The sequence below is a fragment of the Aulonocara sp. 'chitande type north' Nkhata Bay genome, linkage group LG7 (assembly GCF_057382095.1).
Source record: "Aulonocara sp. 'chitande type north' Nkhata Bay isolate Kocher_YH1m ecotype deep benthic linkage group LG7, A_spYH_male_GT1.1, whole genome shotgun sequence".
Classification (NCBI taxonomy): Eukaryota; Metazoa; Chordata; class Actinopteri; order Cichliformes; family Cichlidae; genus Aulonocara; species Aulonocara sp. 'chitande type north' Nkhata Bay.
In genome coordinates this window covers 25,376,425-25,391,606 of record NC_141350.1, presented here as the reverse complement: position 1 = coordinate 25,391,606, position 15,182 = coordinate 25,376,425, and the positions used below count along the sequence as shown (strand labels likewise).

Below are 15,182 nucleotides of genomic sequence, written 5' to 3'. Positions count from 1 at the left end.
ATTTTGTTTTTCTCCCCATAAAACAAGTGGCGACTGGTTTATTTCTGATTCTTTGTAACTGCAGGAGTCACACAACAGAGACAGAAGACAGAGTGCAGCAAGGTGACTGGAACGGACACCCAAAGTCAAAGGTCAAACAAGAAATGTGCTGCTCAGCAGATTCTACAACAGCACTCGCTTGTCTTCTGATGACCTCAAACCCAATCTGTCCAAGCAAGTGTGTCCGCCACCTCCCTAAAACGTGGTGGACATACACTGACAAAGCACAAACACACAGCAGAAAGTGTGTACGCACACGCACACACACACACACACACACACACACACACACACACACACACACACACACACACACACACACACACACCGTGTAAAAACAGTGTTGAACACGTCATCAACTTTCTAGGTAAATATATTTCTAAAGGTGCTACTGGCATGAAATCTATCTACAGCATTATTTAAATAACCCCGTCTCCAAATCTAACTAACCCCAGATATTGCTAACAGCCCATCCAATCCACAAATGCAAAGAAATCAAATCATTTCTTTGCAATCAAACCAGCAAAATCAAACCAACAAATTGTGTAATAATGAGAAATGACACAGGGATAGAGAGGTGCAAAAAGTCATGACAACAGCTGAAATCTATCAGTCTCCATCAGGATGCAGTCTCCATCGCAATGCACTCTGTCCTCTCACACCTGGACAACAACAACACCTACGCCAGAATGCTGTTTATAGACTTCAGTTCAGCATTCAATACAATCCACCCCTCACAACTCATCAGGAAACTGACAGACCTGGGTATCAGTTCCCTCATCTGCAAATGGTTACTGGACTTCCTGACCAACCGCCCCCAACATGTCCGGCTGGATAACCGCTGCTCATCTACCATCACAATGAACACCGGTGTACCACAAGGCTGTGTGATGAGCCCTTTCCTCTACTCCCTCTTCACCCACGACTGCAGACATGCTGATGGTTCCAACACCATCATTAAGTTTGCAGATGACACCACGGTGATTGGCCTCATCAGTGACAACGATGAGGCCGCCTACAGGGAGGAGGTGGATCGTCTGGCTGAGTGGTGCGACAGAAACAACCTGCTGCTTAACACCGAGAAGACCAAGGAGCTCATCGTGGACTACAGGAGGAATGCTGACCCACATCCACCCATCCACATTAAGGGGACGGCTGTGGAGCGTGTGAGCAGCTTCAAGTTCCTGGGAGTCCACATCTCCGAGGATCTCACCTGGACGACCAACTGCTCCAAGCTGGTCAAGAAGGCTCACCAGCGCCTCTTCTTCTTGAGGACTCTGAGGAAGAACCACCTGTCCTCAGACATCCTGGTGAACTTCTATCGCTGCACCATCGAGAGCATCCTGACCAACTGTATAACAGTCTGGTACGGAAACTGCTCTGCCTCGGACCGGAAGGCGTTGCAGAGGGTCGTGAAAACTGCCCAGCGCATCGCCGGAGCACCACTTCCTGCCATAAAAGACATCTACAGGAAGCGGTGTCTGAAAAGGGCTGGGAAAATCATCAAAGACCCCAGTCACCCATCACATGGACTCTTCACCCTCCTGCCCTCTGGGAGGCGCCACAGGAGCCTCCGGACTAAGACCACCAGGTACCGGAACAGCTTCTTCCCCACAGCTGTCAGACTCCTGAACTCTGCCTCCTGACATCTGACCCACACTAAACTCATGGACTGAACATACACACACACACAATGGACAACTGTACCCTCAAACACAATAATAACATGGACTGAACCACCACTCACAACCACTAGCACTTTATATAGCCTCTGTAGAAACTATCTACACCCTCACTTATCTTAACTGCACTACTGTATAGCTCTGTGTAAATAATCATTCTGTACATTCGATAATCTTTAATCCTACAACTGTTTACAACTTGCATAGTTCCCATTTCTGTATAGCTGTATATCCCAGATTCTGTAAAGTTATTTATTTCATATTCTGTATAGTTTTTCATATTTATATCCTGTTCATATCCTGTACATAGCTTGTACTCACTACAGCCTGTACATACTTATAGTTATAGAATATTCACAACATACTTCATACCGTGTACATTATAACATACCATAATAGACCCATTTCTGTAATATACTCACATATCTATATTATTGCTAATATATATTGTAATATATCTATATCACTAAAGCACTTCTGGATGGATGCAAACTGCATTTCGTTGCCCTGTACCTGTGCATGTGCAATGACAATAAAGTTGAATTCTATTCTATTCTATTCTAATTAGAGAGCAAACCTGCCACTTAGTGCAAATTAATATCAGCCGGTTCAGTCCAACTGAAGGCCTGTAAAAAGGTGTGTAATTCCCAACGTGTCACACAAGAACCAGCTCATGATTGGTAAAAACCAGTAGGCCCTTTCAAGATGGTCACAGCCTTATTGGTGCTAAACATATGCATATTACCCCAACAACACCACACCAACAGTGAAGTTTGGAGGTGGGAACATCATGGTGTGGGGCTGTTTTTCAACCAATGGCGCTGACACGCTTCATATGACTGAGGGAAGGATAAATGTGAACATGTACCGAGACATCCTGCCATCTTCCAGGATGATGAAGATGAAACGGAGGTGGATGTTTTCACCAAGACAATGATCGCAAACACACAAGGAAACTCTCAATTGGCTTTCGAAAAAGAAAAAAAAAAGATGGCTCAGCCAATCACCTGACCTGAATCCAATTGAAAATATATGGAAAGAACTAAAGCTGAGAGTTTGCGGGATGGACGGAACCGTCAGGCTTTCATGGCCAAAATCACATTGTGTGTCCAAAACTACTTACCGTCACCTTTGTTCATTTACAAAATCTGTACAGTATTCATCGCTACTTTACTCAAATAATGTAAACTAACCAGCCAAACAACAACTCACCCTTAAGCCTTTATGAGCTGCTGGGCCATTCCGGCCTCAAAGATCCCAGCAAGCTTCACTATCAGAGCCTCTGTTCAGTGTCCAGCCACGTTGCTACCTGATTCAGGTTCCCCTCACTCTTCTATCAAGCTCTCTCATTATCCAGAATTTCTTCTGATTTCTTCTCCTGGCATTCCTTTTTGCTGGCACCTTCCCTTAACTCCCAGTCCCAAGCTTGCCTACCAGTTACATATTTGCAACAATCTTTGACCTTTGTAACATACAGTCATCACTGGTTCCAGTGCATGACTTCTTTGGGGATCTGCCTGAAGCCGTTCCCAAACTGCAGCCTTGATTCATGCTCAAGCCATTATCTACTAGAAGTGGTGTCAAAACTAAAATGAGGATGTGGTCCCTGTTTGTCCCTTTGGCTGTGAGTGACTGTGCCCCATTAAAGCTTTTTTATTTTCTAAAAGAAAAAAAAAAGAAAAAAAAAACATTCTCCTCCATTAAGGTCATTCCTAACACTCACTGACATCATCATTAACAAACTGCTCCTTTTTGAAAAACATTAAAAAAACAGCCACATGTGCAAAAAAATAACATTTAACATTAAACTCAAACAACACTACACACACAAACACACACACACAGAGACAGAAACACACACACCTACCTTTCCTCTGGCTATCAGCAGTTAATAAATAAGGGAAATGAGCAGAAAGAGCTCATTAATATCAGTGAAGGTGAGCTGCTAACAGCCCCAGGAGACTGCTACTGTTTATACATGAGAGGGAGAGGGAGAGAGGGGTGGTGGTGGGTGGTGAGGGTGTTCTCCAGAGCTAAAAAATAAAACAACAATGCCACTCCTTGAATGGTCATTCGAGGCCGGCACCACAAAGCCTGTCAGTTTCTCTTCTTTTACACACACATGCATTATTAGCACATAGGCACTGCATTGACATTGCTCCACCGTGTATGAAGAGAGTTCCAAATATTTCCTTTTTTCCATTCCTGAGATATTTCCATTACATCACTATGTGCAGCACTTTCACGTCATAGCCTGGAGGTCCTGGGTTTGACTTTGGATAATTCTGAATGTGAGTGTGATCAGCTGTGATACCCCTGACGAGCTGCCACAGGTTTATACTCGATAGCTGAGATCTGGTTCTGGTTTCTGGTCCTCTCACTGTAGTCTCCCCTCTGTCTCTCAAGGTTCTCAGTTACAAAAAGAACAGAGCTCATTGTGTTTTTGTCCTTGTGCATGAATGTGTTTCAGCATTTGTTTTGGCCTGGGTGTTACTGTGACCTTGGCTGGACTAATTATTTCTATGCAGAACACAGAGGTACAGCAGCGACTCATAAACAGTTTTACGAGGATGGACTCTAGCAATTAATTCGTCTTTGACACACAAACAGAGTCATATCGAACATTTTCTGTCTAATTTTTAATATATTAAATAAATTATATATATATATATATATATATATATATATATAAATGTGTATTATTCATTCTGATATGGCAAAAATAGAACAGATGTTGTTTCTTACGTTAAATATATTTATACTACGTGCGCACAGAGCTGGGTCTGAACTCATTTGTAATATATCTATATCATGGCTAAAGCACTTCTGGATGGATGCAAACTGCATTTCGTTGCCTTGTACCTGTGACATGTGCAATAACAATAAAGTTGAATTCTATTCTATTCTATTCTATTTCTCAATGATGAAATAACAACTGTAACGAGAAGCAACTGATGACAGCTTATTGCTGAAACATGTCTTTTTTGCCCTTTACTAAAAGTAGAGCAAGAGAGTGTGCTTTCTCTCTGTGATTTCTCTCTTTTCTCAAAGTAACAACTGAACCTCTGTGATGCAGCAGTTTTATTTAGCATATAAAAAAGCTGAGTGATTGTATAATACACTATGAAGACAATGCAAATATGTTTCTTTACCTGTAAAGATTTTTTTTGCTCCCTAAACTGGAAACTCTTTAATAATTCAAATAGTTGGACAACTTAGTGTTTAATCAGACTGTTCTGTTCCTCTTTTTTCTTTTTTGATGCCCTGTCAACAAGACCAGGTGGCCAGCATGTCCTGTAGATGTAGTAGAATGGAGTCCTATAGCAAATTATTCAAATTAAGACCAAACTGTCTGTCTTGTTAGACTTTATTTTAAGATGAGCCAGCCTAAACATTAGCATGGATGATCAGTATAATTAAATACACATAATTTTTAATTATGTGTATGTCAATATCTGTGACATACACATTTTTGTAAGCAGTATTCATTCATAAGCATTGATTCATATAGATTCAAATAGGATTTTTATAATGTTCTGTATATCTGTGGGCTTCCAAAAAGCCTTATTGTTTATAAAATATTGCATTAAATGATTTTAAATTACTGCTAAATATTTTAAATGTGTTATTTTTGTGTTGGTAGATAGATATGCATGAACATTCAGAATGATGGACTCAATTGCAGGACACTGAAAGGGGTTAGCACAGGTTTATTGACAGGATGTGGCAAAAAGGCAAGAAAAAAAAAACACTGTCTGTAATGCTGCTGGTTCCCAGAGTGGGCAGACACTCGCTATCACACATACTTGAGGGTATCCAAAATGAGGTCTGCACAGAAACAGAGGTTATTTCCAAAAGTGCAATGGCTGCTTCAGTCTTAAGAAACCATCTTGATGACCAGAAATGGTAGGTGAAACTTTGACAGGAAGGCGGAGAAACCCGCGCAACCAGGGTTACCTTTGAGAGAGGTAAACAGAATTTGCGGTATATGATACTGACTTCATTGTTGTAAAGCTGGTTCAACCACAGGTGAACAAAACGTTGTAAAAGACAACCTTAATTTCACTCAAATACCAACCAGCAGCAATAATACATGACTGAGTAAACATACACACAGAACCCAAAGGAAAAGGGGAACAACATCAGATTTGGACTTGGATTTGGACTGGCAATAAGTACAGGTCTCAGAAATAATACTTTCTGGGTTTGGGGGTGTTGATCTGCACTGAGCCAAGCTAATCCAAGTCTGGAGGTGGTGCCGGTGCCATGGCTTTGATCTGCCTCCTTCCTGCCTGGGAGCATTTCGTTACAGTTGTGAGCAGTGCCGATGAAAAGCTGATGTGTTTAAAAAGAAAATTGATGACAAAACAAATAAAGAAGGTCAGGAGGATCAACAGTGTGGACTCTATGGGGCTGCATTTCAGTCAGTGTAGTTGGGGATCTTATTTATCTGGTCTCCAAACAGGTAAACATGACTCAGCTGCAGAATCATCAGGTCAATCACATAGTGGGCAGGGCCAAGAGTCAGCTCTACAAAGCCACCTTTTGCACAGGTGAACCTGTTTCAAACAGATGAAACACAGCAAACACATGCCTGACAAAATGATCCGAATCTTTTTTTGTCTCGTTTGTGGTGCTTTAGCAGCAGCTCGGGAGTCCAACCAGATCCTCCATCCTGCAGCCAACAGGTTTGGAAACCACAGAGCAAACCAGCAAGTCCAGAGACCAGCAGGTACACAACACACGAAGTGATGATTTTTCATTTCTCTAGAAGTTAAATATGTATTTTTGTATATTACAAATAAATATAATCTTAATTTTATCTAAAATGATGTCAAATCAATCATCAGAGCAATAACATTTATGCTTACTGCATCATTTCTAATTCTGATGAATCTTATGAATTTCATTGTGTTGTATGCATAGTACAGTATAGGTGTTATGGTGTATGGTGTCGTACACAATTTCTCAGTTTAGTAGTGAGAAGCTGTAATTTTCTCACTACTGCTCACTGTGGCTTAATACCAAATGACTTTCATTGGTGCTACACTGGTAAGGAAACAATCCTTGGACAGTCTCTACTAAAATATTTGCAAGTTTTGTTTATTAAAGATATCTTTGGGTTTTGCAGACAAAAAACCTTTTTGAGACTGGGCTGGCTGTTGTTGAACTGCACAACTGTTCAGCACTAAAAGAACAAAACAAACTGAGAGAAGCCATATTTCTTTGTAAGCTGTCCAACAGAAGGAACCACCTTTCCTTGAACCATTGTCTTGGAGATTTCCAGCGGAACCAACTAAAGATGAACCTCGTTTCCCTCCAAACTTTGAGTTGAGAACTCCAATGGCACCTGAAAGCATCAAAGTCATCTGTGGGGAAAACTCGATCAGAGTGGAAGCCAAGAGAGACCTGTTGGGGTCTGGTGTTCTGGTTCAGACTACAGATGTCACACTGGGAGGATGTGCTGCTACAGAGGAAGATCCTAAGGCTCAGATTCTAATCTTTGAGTCAGAGCTTCATGGCTGTGGCAGTCAGTTACTGGTGAGGCTTAAATGTTCAAATTAATATGCACTTTCACCAAGGTCTGACATTTCCTTTTCCTGTTTCTTTGTTAGATTCTTCACCATCTCTGGTATTCAGTCGATAAAATAATTATGTTGGCATAAATCAATAGTGGTGTTTGGGTTTTAATTGTGTTTGACTTAGGAACTAGTCAAGACGAACTGCAGACCAATCAGTAGGAATATGTGTTCATACTAGTGTTTGTGTGAAAGTTCACATTAATGGAACTTGAAATGTTCTTACAACTATACTTCAGATGTCTGAGGAGTCATTCATTTATGTGTTCACACTGCTCTACACGCCCAGCCCTCTGGGGGGCAGTCCCATCGTCCGAACTATAGATGTCTCCGTCAGCATCGAGTGTCACTACCGGAGGTCAGGCTTTTTTATTTTTCTAACTCAACCAAAAGGATGTCTTTTTGATAAAGCTGGACCCTGAAGTCAGACTCTGTCAAAGTTTTTCTTTTTCAGGTGTTTGCAGTTGGGTTTTGTTTTGTGTTTTAGGAAGAATGATGTGAGCAGTGATGTGCTGAAGCCAAATTGGGCTCCTTTCAGTGAGACCAAAGCATCAGAGGAAAGTCTCTACTTCTCCCTCAGATTAATGACTGGTGGGTCTCTTTGTTGTTCACATATTACAGTAACTTTTCAGGTCCTCTGATTGCGTACGTTCTCTTCTTTTTGTGCTGTATCTTTCAGATAACTGGCAGTTCCCTCGTTCAAGTACTCAGTTTTTTCTGGGAGACATGATGAAGTTTGAAGCTTCAGTTGAACAGTTTCACCACATCCCTCTCAGAGTAACTGTAGACAGCTGTGTGGCAACTGTGGTCCCAAACGTGGACACTGTCCCTCGATACGCATTCTTGGGAAATAATGGGTCAGTTTACTGTACTCTGTAACCCAAAAATATGTTTGTTGTTACTTGTATGTTTTAGCCTTGCTCTTCTAAATGTGAGTTTAATATGAGAGTTCTGTGTTGTGTACAGGTGTATGTTTGACAGTCAGCTGACAGGATCCAGCTCTCACTTCCTGCCTCAGTCTCACAAAGACAAACTACAATTTGAGTTGGAGGCCTTCAGGTTCCAGCACGGAAACAGTGGTGTGGTAAGATATGCAACAGCTTTCCTGCCAGGCAGATGCTGGTTTCACATCATTGCTCAGAAATGTAGATTTTGCTTCTTTGTATGTGTCTCGTTAGATATACATTACCTGCAGCCTGAGGGCCACGGAAGCTGCTGCAAATGTCAATGCCACCAACAAAGCCTGTTCATTCTCCAGTGGGTAAGACACTAGCAGTGTTACTACAAAACTCCCATCCTCAAATTTCATCTTCAGTTGCTTAAAAGGATTTTAATTTTAACTCTGTAGTATTTTAGGACTAGTACCAATTTCTTGATTAGAAAGATATAAATAATAATAGTATACTCATTGTATTTGGTGCACTCAGCTAACTAACAAGTACGAGGAGTAAGTAAGAGAAACCTTTTTGAATGACAGGTGGAGGGAGGCCAGTGGTATCCATCATGCCTGCTCCTGCTGTGACACAGACTGCAGGGCAGGCACAAAGAGCAGCCTGACTGTAAAGGGTAAGCAGCAACACACTCACTCACATAAAATTTACACGAATAAATATTTTTCTCAGTTCAAATATGAAAATCTATACAAATATTAAGGTTGATGTCACACTGTTTATCTGTTGAAGGTACAAAGTGGGAACAGGAAATGGCTGTTGGACCAATCACAGTAAAGGAGAAACCTCTAAGATGAAAAATGACTTTATTCAATAATAAAGGTCTTACACTAATTAGGCCCAAGTTTGTGTCCTTGGTTTGTTTGAAGGTCGGAGTTAAATCAAAAAAATGGAAAACTTGTAGGAAACTTGTTTTTCTTTTTGAAATGTAATTTCTACTACGGAGCCGATTTTGAGGTTTAGCTTTTTGTTTGTTTAATTTAGGTGTGAATTCTTAGTTTTGTTCTAAGAGGAAATGCTGTTTCAGGATTAATCTGTTTATGAATATGAAATCTGGCAGTTTTAGTGTGAAAGAATTAGTTGGCCTGTACAGTCCTAAACCCTGTGGGAAGACTTCCTACCGTAGAAGAGTTAAAGCTATTGTAACAGCAAAGAGTGGGCCTACATCATGGTAAATACTAGATTAATAATCTAATGTCACCCTAGTTCATGTGCATGTGAGATGGATGAGCAAATATTTTTGGCAATGCGGTGTATTTCAAATCATTCAGCAGTTACTGGTGCTGCATAGGGCCAGCTACTCTGCTCTTCCACCATTATCCATTTTGAATGACATCACCTGAGTAGACACAGCTGGGAAAGCCTTGTCGCCATGTATCAGAGAGGGTTGTTCTCTTGACCTACACCATCAACTTCACCCTCAAGCCACCTTTCCTCATCACTGCTTGAGCTGTGGGGACATCAGCATCCATCATGGGCCAGGGGGGAGCTACCTGTCTGAGTCATCAGTCTCTGCTTTCAGTTTCTCAGGGGAGGAGAGGATGGCTGCTGACTGACCTTAAACAAAGGTCAGGCTCAAAAGTCTTGAAATTTAAATTTCACTGAATTGACCAAATAACTTGATCTAAAGAAATATTGGTGAACTTTGTAGAAAATTTAGTTTACTTTAAAAAATGTTTAACTGATACAGCCCGATGAATTCTCATATCTTTGCTATTTGAATTTGTGGCAACTTCACCTAATAAGCTAGTTAGTATTTACAATAATAGTAAGCTACAGTCGAGCTACTAAATTTGCTCATCTTAAATTTATCGATAAATATCCTCCCTAACTAGGCTCAGTGATGTGTAAATCCTTACATGAATAAATGCTGAAAGCTACACTCTGCCATTTTCAGATCTTGCAAAGCTGTCCAATGGACCAAAGGGGGACCTTAATTTTGGACTTTTCCCTGTGTTTTGTCCTTAAAAATGAATTATATTATGAATCATCTGAGCCAAAAGACACGCTGTGGAAGAGGGCCAGAGATTAATAACTAATGATTAAATGCAGAGTGGCATATAAACACAGTGAGTTTAAAAAGAAAAAAGTGAAGAAGAAACACCCAGTGATTATGGGAAGCCCCCAGCAGCATAGACCTTTTACAGTGTAACTAAGGGATGATTTAGGGTCACTGATCCAGCCCTAACTATATACTTTTTCAAATAGTTTTAATCCTAGTTTGTAGATAGGGTGTCTGTTTCCCAAATCCAAACTGGGAGCTGGTTCCACAAAGACAAACCTAGATGCTGAAGGCTCTGCCTCCCATTCTACTTTTGAATACCCTCAGAATTAAACCAGTAAACCAGCAGTCTGTGAGCGAAGTGCTCTGATGGGGTGATATGGTACTAGAAGATCATTAAGATGAGATGGGGCCTGATTATTCAAGACTTTGTGAGGAGAAGAATATTTAATTAGATTCCGGATTTAACAGGGAGCCAAAGAAGAGAAGCCAACATTGGAAAAGCATGCTTTCACTGTGCAGTCCCCGTCAGTACTCTTGGTGCAGCATTGTAGATCAGCTAAAGACTTTTCAGGGACTTTTTTTTTTTTTTTCTATTATAGGACATCCTAATAATCATAAATTGCAGTAGTCCAGCCTAGAAGTAATAAATGCATGAATCACTCTAAGACAGGATAATTCTCATTTTAGAGATATTGCACAAATGGAATCAGAATACTTTATTGATCCCTAGGGGAAATTATTTTTATCATTATAAGCAGTCCTACATGCTTGTGTAATAGTTGCATTGCAGAACAAATCCTGGTCAAAAAATAATTTTGAAAATAATTACTGAAGTTCACTCAGAAAGATCAATTGAATAAAATGAGTGTAAAATAATATTAATGATACTGGAAGTAGCTGTACATGTTATATCTGTGAGATGATTATGAGTATTTTTTTCTGTAATGTTTAAATTTTTATTTGTGAAAAATTCATGAAGTTTTTACTGGTTAACGCTAAAGAAATGGTTGTCTCAACAGTGCTCTGACTTTTTGTCAAACTGGCTACAGTGCTGAAGAGAAACCTAGGGTTCAATCAGTGATGAACAGTAAGGTGTGTGTGTGTGTGTGTGTGTGTGTCTTGTTTTAAATAAAGAAGCAAACTTTTTTTTTTTCAGGCTAAATGATAATATTCTAAATGAGTGAGACACCACTTTCTTCTCCAGCTTATGAGTTGTCTGTTTTAAGGTTCACATTATACCAGGAGTCGAGTTACTCTGATCGGAGTCTTGCTTTTTCAGGAGCTACACTACAGTCATATGGAGTGAAGATGTGAAATTATTAAGACAATCGGCCTCTGTGGGAGTAGCTTTCAGGTAGCTGCTCTGTGCTGTGTTGGCACATGGCATTGAAGGAGATGGACAGTGGATGAATTATATGCTTAAATTTGCACCACTTTCACCTTTTAATGAATAGTATTCCTATTCCCCTTTTCTTTAACTTTGTGTTTTGTGGATTTTTTTTTTTTTAAACATTTGGTCCAAGCACCTCAAATAAATAAATTCATGTTATTCTTATTTATCCATTTACTGATTTTATTATATATCTTTATTTATTTTCATTTATGGGACAAGGTCTATATGGGCTGCTAGGTTGTTTTTTTGTTTTGTTTTGTTTTTTTGGGGGGGGGTTACATTTACGATTTCTTATAGGGTGAGCTGAAGGGCCCATGTTAATGATTTTCTTTCACATACTACATCATACTTAACCTTTTTTTTTCTTTTAAAGAAAAAGGGAACTTTTTTTTTTTTGCCTTTTTTGTAACAAGATCAAATCAGGTTGTATATGACAGACAACCTCCGTTTGAGTTGAAACCCTTGTTTAAAGCTCATACCAAAACGGGTTTTGAAAAAGGATCAAATATGCAATTAAGAATGATTGTTACTTCCTCTTGTATTTTGTTTTCCTCGTAGCTTTAGCTGTGCTGGCATTACTTATTTTGTGGTGTTTTGTTTGTTTGTTTGTTTGAACCAAAAAAAAAGAAATGTAGTGTTTGTGAAGATGGAGATGGTAAGTAACCTTAGACCGTGACAGCAGCTCCCCCTGCTGTTGCTGAGTGAGGTTGTCTGGTTTGCTTTAAAAATGGAAGAACTGACTCTAATTTTGGCAACGTTATGTTTTGGAAAAAACAAAGTCCGAATATACTAAGGGGTGGCGCATTGTTTTGTTCACGTTTGATTTTTGATTCTCGTTTTGTTTTGTTATTTGTTTGTTATACACAGGTTTAAAGTGGGATAAATTATGCCATCTAAAGAGGTGGAGTTAAAGCAGGGGCAGGGGAACTCCAGTCCTCATGGGGCGGTGTCCTGCAGGTTTTAGATGTGTCCTTGATCCAACACAGCTGATTTTAAATGGCTAAACTACCTCCTCAACATGTCTTGAAGTTCTCCATAGGCCTGGAGTTCGTTCTCTCATGTTTGCATGGGTTCTTTGTGGGTACTCTGCCTTCCGCCCACAATCCAAAGATATGCAGTTAATGGGGTTAAGTTAAAATGGTAATTCCAAATTGGCCATAGGTGTGAATGTGAGTGCCAATGGTTGTCTGTCTCTATGCCCCACCACAGACTGGCCACCTGTCGCTGGGTAGGCTCCAGCCCCCTTGCGACCCTAACAATGATAAGCAGAAGAGAATTAATGGATTTCCACCTTTTTTGTTGTTGTTGTTTTAAACTTTTCAGTATTTCACTCCACTGTATTTCAGGGACATTTACAGTACTGCTACAGTACTTTGATCCTTTAGGTTACATTTGTGACTGTACTTTTACACTTTTACTCATTTGGGAGTAATTTAGCAGTAATTTTTATTCAGCATTTTTTCCTGACATTTGGGGTTGTTATGAAGATCTGAGTAAGTTGCAATGTGTCTGTCAAAAATATCGGTAAGGTACAGCTGGTCAGAGTTTTGAAATGGCTCTGGTCAAAGCCATGTCAGAGCTTATTGGCTCTGGTTGCCCTAGAATAACAGTCAGCTGATTTCAGTTAAGATAAGATAGAACTTTATTAATCCCTCGGGTGGGTTCCTCTGGGAAATTCGACTTCCAAAAAAGCACAGCAACGACCGAAGTTACAGTTACAGAACTGTTATATATATATACACACACACACACACACACACACACACACACACACACACATATATATATATATATATATATATATATATATATATATATATATATATATATATATATATAAATAAAAATAAAAATATAAATACAGAGACAAATATAAATAAAAATATAAATACAGAGACAAATATAAATAAAATATACAAAGGGGATAAATAGAATAAATAGGAATAAAAAATAAAAATACAAGTGAATTGCACATTTCAAGTATTGAGTCTATTGCACTGTTGACTATTTACAAAAAGTATTGCACAAGGTATTGTACAGTGAGGTGAAGAGGCACTACAGCTTAGTTGTTCCCCCCTCCTTTGTCCTCCTGTTTCCCCTCCCTCTCCCCTCCAGAGAGAAGTTAAACAGTCTGATGGCGTGTGGGACAAAGGAGTTTTGAAGTCTTTTAGTTCTTGTCTTTGGGAGAAGCAACCTGTCACTGAACAGACTCTTCTGGTTGTTTATGGCCATGTGCAGAGGATGCCTGGCATTGTCCATAATGTCCATCAGTTTCTTTAATGTCCTTTTCTCTGCCACTGTCACCAGAGTGTCCAGCTTCATGCCGACCACAGAGCTAGCCCTCCTGATCAGTTTCTCCAGCCTGGATGAGTCCCTCTTTGCTGTGCTGCTCCCCCAGCACACCACAGCATAGAAAAGTACTCCAGCAACCACCGACTGGTAAAACATCCTCAGGAGCTTCCTGCAGATGTTAAAAGACCTCAGCCTCCTGAGGAAGTACAGTCGGCTTTGGGCTTTTTTATACAGGTGCTCTGTGTTGCATGACCAGTTCAGTTTATTGTCCACCCACAGCCCGAGGTACTTGTACTTGTTGACCACCTCCACCTCCTCCCCCTCTATCTGAACCGGCAGTGGACCTTCTCTGGACCTCCCGAAGTCCACAACCAGTTCCTTAGTCTTTGAGGTGTTGAGTTGCAGGTGGTTTGTGTGACTCCATGCGACAAAGTTCCTCACCAGACTTCTGTACTCCTCTTCCTGATCATCCCAGATACACCCCATGATGGCCGTGTCATCTGCAAACTTCTGAATATGGCATAATTCAGAGTTGTAGCAGAAGTCAGAGGTGTACAGGGTGAAGAGAAGAGGGGACAGCACAGTTCCCTGTGGTGCTCCTGTGCTGCTGACCACAGTGTCAGACGTGATGTCCTTCAGCCTGACGTACTGTGGTCTGTCGGTGAGGTAGTCGGAGATCCAAGCCACCAGGCAGGGGTCCACCTCCATCCTGTTCAGTTTTTCCTGAAGCATACAGGGCCGGATGGTATTAAAGGCACTGGAAAAGTCAAGAAACAGGATCCTGACCGTGCCTTTTCCCCCATCCAGGTGTGAGTGGGCTCTGTGTAGGAGGTACAGGATGGCATCCTCCACTCCGACACCCACCTTGTATGCAAACTGTAGTGGGTCCTGGGCATGTTGTACCTGTGGTCGGAGGAGGTTGAGGAAGAGCCGCTCTAGTCTTCATAAGATGTGACGTCAGTGCCACCGGTCGGAAGTCATTCAGCTCATTGGGCCGGTTCTTTTTGGGGACCGGGACGATGCAGGATGTCTTCCATAGGGCGGGCACTCTCCCCAGTCACAGACTGAGGTTGAAGACTCGTTGTAGCGGCTCCCCAAGTTCAGCAGCACACGCCTTAAGCATCCTAGGACACACCTTGTCTGGGCCTGCTGCCTTTCTGGGGCGAAGCTTCCTCAGTTGCCTCCTGACCTGATCCACTGTGACACTGGGAGATGTTTGGGAGGAGGGGAGGGGGGGAGATG

The 15,182-nt window shown here is 40.9% G+C and overlaps 1 protein-coding gene across 2 annotated transcripts; it reads left to right on the top strand.

The window, feature by feature from the left end:
- The first annotated feature begins 6,272 nt into the window (after window positions 1-6,272).
- On the top strand, window positions 6,273-9,092 carry LOC147325216 (zona pellucida sperm-binding protein 3-like). 2 transcript variants are annotated; one of them, XM_086302426.1, is made up of 9 exons: window positions 6,273-6,453; window positions 6,955-7,262; window positions 7,540-7,658; window positions 7,788-7,891; window positions 7,980-8,157; window positions 8,267-8,384; window positions 8,479-8,557; window positions 8,778-8,866; window positions 8,983-9,092. In XM_086302426.1, exons 1-8 carry the CDS (start codon window positions 6,294-6,296, stop codon window positions 8,855-8,857), a joined length of 1,146 nt encoding a protein of 381 aa, XP_086158552.1. In that variant the 5' UTR covers window positions 6,273-6,293; the 3' UTR covers window positions 8,858-8,866; window positions 8,983-9,092. The 2 variants fall into 2 exon arrangements, with proteins under 2 accessions (XP_086158552.1, XP_086158551.1); XM_086302425.1 differs by having other exon boundaries at window positions 8,479-8,561.
- The last annotated feature ends 6,090 nt before the right edge of the window (window positions 9,093-15,182 follow it).